The sequence below is a fragment of the Henckelia pumila genome, chromosome 3, assembly GCF_033568475.1.
Source record: "Henckelia pumila isolate YLH828 chromosome 3, ASM3356847v2, whole genome shotgun sequence".
In the NCBI taxonomy this organism is placed as follows: domain Eukaryota; kingdom Viridiplantae; phylum Streptophyta; class Magnoliopsida; order Lamiales; family Gesneriaceae; genus Henckelia; species Henckelia pumila.
The window spans coordinates 63,835,562-63,844,139 of NC_133122.1; the positions used below are offsets into that span (position 1 = coordinate 63,835,562).

Genomic DNA, 8,578 nt, shown 5'->3' on the forward strand with positions numbered 1-8,578 from the left:
GAAATAATTTTAAAAAATTATTAAATCTCTACAATAAATAGACACCTCAAATCAGGAACAATGTCAACCCCTATCACTATATAATTTTAGTACTGATTCTTAATTCATTAGATTTAATTTTAAAAAATCCAGAAAAGCTTTTTTTTTTTTTCCCCCCTTAAATAACTAATACAACATTAAACCAGTAATGTTTATGTGACCATTCTGCTAAAAAAAAACCACCAATAATCTCAGTGGAACAAAATTGCATTCGAGGCATACAAAATACACATTTCCTGTGACTTTGAAATGAATTAAGACTTCAATCTAAAAATAATTACAAAGAAACAGTTACAAAAATTGTAAAACACTAAAGAATGATGCATGTAACAATAAAACTATAATCACACTTAGTATTATATCCTTGTAAGGATCCTCAAAATGTGCTGAATTAGCTTCACCAAGTTGTCCCGCGTTGACAAATTCGGTTTTACCCATACCAGTTGTGGATACGTTGACAGAAGACGAACCTATTACAAGACATGATGCAGTTAGGTTCACAGATTCTTACGATTGTTCGAACATCAAGATTCAAGAAACATGATGACAAAAACTTACAGTCGTAATTGGCCCATCCGATCCTCTGACCGCCTAAATCATATACAACGATCTTATCTTTTAGGACAAGATCTGCCAATTGATAAAAGTCTGTATTAGTTCTCATTTCAATGGATAGGTGAGAGAATGAGAGAAAAATAAGTATTATAAATATTCACGTGTATCTCAATCTTAAACTAGGAGGCCTCTTAAAGACCAGGGACATGTGAGTCAAGATTGAGTTAAACTAACTGTGCGACCGAAAAGAAGAACACATGCAAAATTTTACCAGAATTCAATATTTCCTTGTGATCTTTTTCACGAATGGATCGATCCCAGAAACATCTCTGAACAAGCTCGAGTGAGAAGTTATATTATTGTGGACAAAAACAAGTCTAAGTTCCATGCTAGTCAAAATCTATTGGGAGAGTGGAAAAAGGAGGGTTGAGATATTTCACAAAATGATTAAATAAAGCAGATCTTTTTGCTTCGTCTTTTTCTTCCATCTTTTCCCTCGAAAACCGGACAATATCATACTTACATTGGTGTTCGAGACTACATAAAAAAACCAAATACACCAGATTTCTCCTTCTTAAAATTTATGACCACAATTAGTCGTAACACCAAACTAGTAACATGAGAGAGAGCTATAGAAACAGTATAATATACACTTCATACCTCCTAAAATTGTAATTCCTTGACCCTGAAACTTCTGAATGCCAATGCACCACATGACAGCACCAGCCTACATGGACAAACACGGCATATTTCATGTTACATTTTGTTTCCTGACATATCTTCTCTAACATTAAGAAAGGGTGTAATTTCCAAAAACGCAAAGTGCTTGACGAGCTTACAATAACACAAGATTTCAAGATTCATACAAGTGATTTTCTCTTTCATTAACGATTTAGATACCGCCAAGATCTTACTTCAATAAGTCTAAACTCCGTAAGGACAACTTATATTAGCACAGCCCCTGATAGTTTAAATATGTAAAAATTCCGAGAGTTCCAAATAATATGATGCAGACTTACAATAGAATCCTGCTTCAAAAGGTAGTCTGGAGGGTTTAGTATCATTGATGCACCGCCAGCAAAGTTAAAACTAACTGTAGGGAAGATTTCTGAGACACTGTAAAAAAAGAATGTATAAACAAGAATAAGCAAAGGCAACTAACACAAAAGATATGTGACGAGGTTGAAAGAAAAACCTGGAGACAGCTAAATAGCACTGGTTTCCCTTTGAAAGAATAGGACGAACAGACTGTGAAACATATTGAGTAATCTGTAAAAGAGAAGAGCTGCTGTATTCTGAGTATCATGTGATTTTAATTCTTACATAAATCATTCCTGAAATTGACAAATTCAATGTTCGTGATATGTGAATACCTAGTAGGATTCATTTCATAAACAAACAGAAATAACGTACAGCGGCAATAAAAGGATCATATGCCTCTTGTGCAAGGTAGGTCAATGTTGTTCCTGAGTCGATTATGGTTCCTTGGTTTTCGGATGTTGCAAATACAGACGGACTAATGGATAATGTCTGCCCATTTACAGCAATGCTTTGTAGATTTACATTGTAATGTGGCCTGAGAAATTTAACATGGAAACAGTACTTCAAAATGCAGCCAAAAGGTGGCACCTCTAACTTAATAACTTGATGAAAATTTGATGAAATAATGCATTAGTGAAGAATAATCAGAATATTTATAATTAATTCACTTTAATCACCCCTTTAACGAATGTAGAGATCTATTTTCAGTCGGAACATAAACTGACAACATTTTAAGGTGTTGAATGTTGACCATGAAATAAAGGACTTGTGGGGTCAAATATGAATCCTAATAATCTGATGTTCATCAAATCTAACAGTACGAATGAAGAAATGTGATCAATCACATCATTCTCCATGAGTGAAAACAAGTAGAACTATGAGATCACCCCTTTCATTTTCGGGTGATGTTGGGAGCCACTGTTCAAGCCTTTTTCATGATTTTTCCAGGGGTCTGGAGAAATTTGCAATGCGTGGGATTTCCCAAATCCTCCCTTCCCAAAAGGAAGAGCCAAAAATCTTTTGTGAGAAATTAAAGAGGAAACCATATGGCTTCCTCTAACATATGTCTAAATGTATATTTTTTATATGCATAAAGGTGATTATCACACAAAGAAATAAAAGCATACAAATTAGCTTCTTTGGGGATTCTTCTGGTAGACCTTGACAAAAAGAACCCGTAAATCCTGTGCAGTTTCCTCTTTCTTCTCACCACATCCTCAATATTAAAATATAACAGTTTAAGTAGGAATGATATACTAACTGTGATGGAACAAGAGGAGTGTAAACAAGATTAGGGTCCACGATCAGACCGAGCACCAATATACCGCCCCCACCATTTCCTCCTTTCAAGCAATGGGAAAACGAATTAGGGGTGACTCCCTTTGAAGAGAGTTGTGAAACTATAGATAAGTCGTTCCTTCCAAATCCAAATATTCCATCGACTGCCCTATCCGGCTTTGTTAGATCCCCAGTCTGTGATGTGCTACACCTGTGTCAAAAAACAAAAACAATCAATGAAACTTAGTCAACCAAAATATAAAATTATGCAGGGACTGTGTGACAAGAAACAACCCCACGGGTCCAACTGTTTTTGGTAATTTTGGGGAAATTGACATAATTATACTATGCCATGCACAATTTTGGTAATATTCATGTAATTATACTATGTCACATAAGGCATCTCTTGTAATAGTATCAGAACTTTCATTAGAATAAAATAGGATTCTCCATTTGGCAGTAGTTTTTCCCTTCTGATTTGATAATGGTTTTCCACTTAAATATTTGTGTCTCCGTTTGTTTGTTTTAGCTTTCAACAGTTTTGTTTGATGTTCCGAACAGAATATAATAGGGTCTATCAACAAGTTCTCACCCAAAAACAACAAGTGCTGAAGCATTTGAAGTCAAAGAATTCCCGACTACCGTGTCTAAAGACATAGAATCTTGTATAAAATATCCCGACGTCCCACTACCATCACCATACTGAAATGTGTATCCGCAGCGATTCTGATCCAAACACAAAGAATCAGAAGTTTGTGCTCCCAAAGTACACCTTTGGTCCGAGCATGAGATCGTCTTCGCGGTTGATGAGCTTGAAGGATCGAAAAACTCGAGTTGAATCTGTTGATAGGCAATTAGTATCAATGAAATAACATCCTCCAAACTATGCTTCCACCGTAACACAAACAAACATAGAAAAGTTAAAGAAAAACTAAATTGATAAAAAACTTCAAAGCAAAGGAGAATCTTTACCGGGAGTCCACTCGATGTGGGGCAACCAGTACAGGTATTGCAACTGACCCATAACACATCACTCCCAGTATCTATCTGCACATAGAATTCTTTAGGAGGATTCCCCAACTTAACTTTAGTAAAGTATAACCTACAAAAAAGCAAGATTCACCATCCCAACATTGAAGAAACAGACAAGAATCTGATAGGGCTACTTCAAGAAATGTATGAATCATTTCAAAGCAGAATAAGTTGGCACAAAAATCAAATCTTTTTTATCATTATCATTCACTAAATCATTAAACTCAAATACATTATTCTATATCAACTTAAGCAGAAATGAAGAAAAGATAAAACCTAAAATTCATAAAAGAACAAGGATTAAAACCCATCAATCCATGGACAATGCCAACATCAATGAAAACAGAATTCAAGCAAACCATTTTCAATTTTTTTTTTATGCTGCTATGGCACAGTTACAAAGTTTGACCAATTATCCCTGCAAATACTTGTATACACATCTTCAAAGAAAGAAAGAAAAAAAAATGAGAATTTAGGCACATACCCAACAAGAAAAGGATCGTAGGTTCCTTCAACATGAAAATCAACGACAAGTAGAGACTGTTGCTGCAAGAATCTGCCGTGTCTGATTCGATCACTGTCTCTGAGTTGAGCCAGCTCAATCCCTCTGTGACTCGCCCTCTCCAGGGCCAACTTCACGATATCCCCTTCACCACCAACCGCCGTAGCCGCCGCCAAAATGGCCACCGCCACCGCCACCGCCACAAAATTCCTTTCCGGCGGCATTTCCTGTAAACCCCTCTCTTTACTTCCTTTTGTCAAATCAATACAACGGCTGCGAATCCATCATACAGAGATATAATTAGTAAAAATGCTGCAAGAAAACAAAAGGAGTGTGAGCTAGCATATATATGTAGGTGTGTCTCTCTGTGTATATATCACATGTTCGCATTCTTGCAAAGGAAAATAAAGTTTGTGCGCACGTATGTATATAGATACACATTAGTGTGCGTGTATATGTTATATATTTCACCTATTAGTGTGTGTATTCTTGTGTGTGAATTCAGACAGATGAAATGAGGAGCTGGACAGCATGGCCTACCGAACGAAAAAATCGATGCTGCAGTGTGCGCAGCGTGTCAGTTTTTTATTGGTCAATTTTGTGAATTCAATCAATGTTTAATCCTGTTCGAGTGACATTGACACTTCCCAACCGAACACAGCTGTCCGCTGATTAAGTTCGGTAATTGAAAGCAATATTTTTTTGGAATTAGATAAATAAATAGTACACAATCAAAAATAAATAATACTTATTTTAATTTAAAAAAATTAATGACTGACCCATTCCATTACTGTTGATAATGAACTTGCAATCGTTTGACTATCTAAATATTTTTATAAAATGTGATTTCATTAAATAAGAATCGAAAGAGACTGTTTTTCGTCTCTTAAATCTTAATAAGGTGCTCAATCTCTTAACCTGGTCAGATGCTAGATTTTGTACCTCATGAGAAAAGACCGACAGCTGCTCAATGTCTTAACCACCCATGGATTAGTGGAGGCCCGCAAAAACTTACCCTTTCTGTTTCTCAACTTGTAAACGGTGGTGGTTCCGACAAGAAGAAAGAGGAGTGTGGGAGGGAGGCAATGGTGAATGAATGGTGGTGGTGATTTGGACAATAAGTTTGAGAAAAACGAGAAAACTATGAAAAATGGTGTGGTTCAATAATAATAAAAAAAAACGATGGACAAGGACGAGACAGAGACGATGGAGATGCGAGTGGGAAACATGGCTATTGACGGAGTAACAAAATCTGTAAAAGGAGTTGGTCGATGCTACCCCACTCGGGTAGTGCCCGGGTGGGGTATCAACGGTCCGAATCTCGTTGCTGGGCAAATGATTTGACCTGCAAAATTGATCCGGGCCATTGATGCCCTGAAGCCAGCATCGACCCAACCGATCCTACATCTACACCAGGTCCTCTCAAACAAATGTAAAACATGGTCTGGTATTGTCTTTCATTTGCTTCCAATAGAAGCCGGTTTCATCTTCTTGAAGTAAACTCCCATTTTATCCCAACTTGTTCTATTGGACGTAAAATTCTAGAGCATGACTATAAATGTGACTTGGTCGTTCTTGAAAAGATCGACTTGTATCTCTATACAATAATATTCTTTTCTTCGTTTGTTTGTGCTAGAGCTTGACATAGATATGACGGGAAACATGGGTTCACGGTCGATCCTCGATTTCGATATACTCTTTTAATATGTCTTCTTCGATTTACAATATCGGTTTGGCCTGGTTGCCTGCTCAGTGATAAAACTTAAGGTTTGGAGCAGCTAATGAGCTTACAATAAAGACAAATGCCACTCATCTTTTAATATTTGTCCTTAAACTTGAATTGTTTTAATCTGACTGCTGGATTTCAAGCTCGAAAATTAATTGTTTTGGATGAAGCACAAATTCAACTTATAACCGAGCACAATTTTAACCGTAATGTTTACTTTAAGAACTAATGAGTGAAATGTCATTCCTGTTGGTATTAATTTTTTCTTTCCAAAAAGCTGATTGCCAATTATAACTCGAAAGTATAAATATTCTTTTCAAAAAGCTGATGAATGAAAGTTTGTGATATAGTTGCTAATTATAACTCGAAAAAATGCGGAGTGAATAAAGCAATATACATTATATACCTTGAGTAATTCTATCAGCACAATATACGCGAGCTAGTTTTGAAAAAGCTCAGCTCCAGCTTAAAGCTAGTCATTTACCACGTATCAATAAGCTTTCGGGTTAGCTTGCAAACCAACACTCCCTTGTTGGTGAACCCTAAATTGTTTACTCAAAACAAAGTCGAGATCACTGTCATGCAAAATTTCTCGATAGTATTAATTCTCTTGCTGGTACAATGTTGGATCGAATGTGTGTACACACTCTAAAAATATTTCAAAGTTTTTGTAAAACTTATTAGCAGTCTTGCTAGGGTTAGTAATCAAGACTTCTTTCGTTTAAATAGATCTAAACACAACCAATTACAACTCACACAGTTAATTCCAAAAATCAAGAGAAATATTTGGTGAAAAAGATAGAACTTGTCCACTCACTACACTGAAATGAAAATAGAATAAAAAACCTCATCTTCCTTCTTGATAAGTTGCAATTACAATCTTTTAAAAACAATTCTTATATTATTAATTCAATCACACATTCAATCAAAGAGGATGATAACTTGTCCCAACTGTGATTAAAAATAAAAAATGGAAATAGAAAAACCAATCATCCAATTAATTCGCCTTGTCCTTCTCTTCTTTCTCCGCCTTCTGTCCTTCTGTTCCGCGCTGCCCGGAGGCGGGACAGAAAGCAGACGAGGAACAGAAAGCAGAACTAGGAGAACAAAGAGGAGGAGAATGCGGATTGGATGTCAGTCTATTGATTTGATTAAATGTGTGACTGAATTAATAAAGAATTGTGCTTAAAAGATTGGTAATTGCGAGAAGGATGAGTTTTTTAATTCTATTTCGATTTCAGTGTAGTGAATGGACAAGTTCTATCTTTGTCGCATCAAAGTCACGAACACCCACTGAGCTGAGCCGCAACTGGGGCCAGAACTGGCAATCCAACGCCAACCTCGTGGGCCAGGCCTTGTCCTTCCGAGTCACGGCAAGCGACCGCCGCACGTCCACTTCCATCAACTTGGCTCCGGCCAATTTGCAGTTCGGCCAGACTTTCATGACCAAGAACTTCAGGGTACAGTAATAAATTTGATTTTTTTCTGGGAAACTCTCTAAATTAAAGGCTAGTCTAATGCATCAATTTAAGTCTAATCAAATTGTGCATAAACGCATACCTGCAATCCTGTTGTTTCAGTTCCGACAAATTGTCCAAACCCCAGAACTCATTATGAAGTTTGTTTCTCTGATATCCACAGCCATTTCACGTTGTAGTTCGTAGGTGTCTTTCCCGGATCCTATCCACCATCCTAATGAGGCGAAACCCACGCCGAAGACAAGCCACTGCGTCTATCCGCCCTCACCGCTCCGACGGCCACTGCTTCTGTGGCCCTTTTCTGCCCCTGAAAATGTGAGAGAAAATGTTTCGTGAGTAAAGGTGTCGTTAGGGTTAGGGTTTTGGGTGAGGGAGAAAACGTGAGAATGGTAATGGTAGGTGGAGGCTCAAATACAAGAATAGGTTTTATGTACAAAAATGTGGACATGTAAGCCCATCATTTTTTCCCAAAGATTAATCCTAATGGACCGATATTTAAAACAAAAACAAAAACAAAATCAAACTACCGATCAATTAAACAGAGATTTAGGTCACCTCTAGATAATGAAAAATTGCAGAGTAAATAAATTTATTAACTAACTTGATATATGAATGAATATTATGTATATAAAGGTTCTTATGGGCCTGCATCTAATAATCGAACCGAACCGAATTATTTTTACATAACAGAACCGACCGATTTATATATTATAACCAATCACGCCAACTCACACTTTGAAACTTGGATCTTACTTAGACTTTTCTTGAATTTAAACTTGGAACTTAACTTTAGTTTACTGTGAATTTAGATCATTGATTGTGACGGTTCTTTGTTTTTATCGATCATGGCTGCAGTATACTATGCCGGAAAGGAAGTCAAGATTTCTTTCGACCCCACATTACCCCTTTGTTGGTAAGAGAAGCCAG

At 36.7% G+C, this 8,578-nt stretch overlaps 1 protein-coding gene across 2 annotated transcripts; it reads right to left on the reverse strand.

Moving 5' to 3' along the window:
* Positions 1-203: 203 nt before the first annotated feature.
* On the reverse strand, positions 204-8,030 carry LOC140887443 (aspartic proteinase 36-like). Of its 2 annotated transcripts, XM_073294689.1 has the most exons (12): positions 7,734-8,030; positions 6,580-6,748; positions 4,430-4,720; positions 3,886-4,015; positions 3,506-3,753; positions 2,897-3,124; positions 2,008-2,170; positions 1,790-1,863; positions 1,614-1,710; positions 1,255-1,321; positions 598-669; positions 204-509 (listed from the first exon to the last, which is right to left on the reverse strand). In XM_073294689.1, the coding sequence occupies exons 3-12, from the start codon at positions 4,669-4,671 to the stop codon at positions 331-333; spliced, it is 1,500 nt and encodes a 499-aa protein (XP_073150790.1). In that variant the 5' UTR covers positions 4,672-4,720; positions 6,580-6,748; positions 7,734-8,030; the 3' UTR covers positions 204-330. The 2 variants fall into 2 exon arrangements, with proteins under 2 accessions (XP_073150790.1, XP_073150791.1); XM_073294690.1 differs by lacking the exons at positions 6,580-6,748; positions 7,734-8,030 and adding an exon at positions 4,919-4,940.
* Positions 8,031-8,578: the final 548 nt, after the last annotated feature.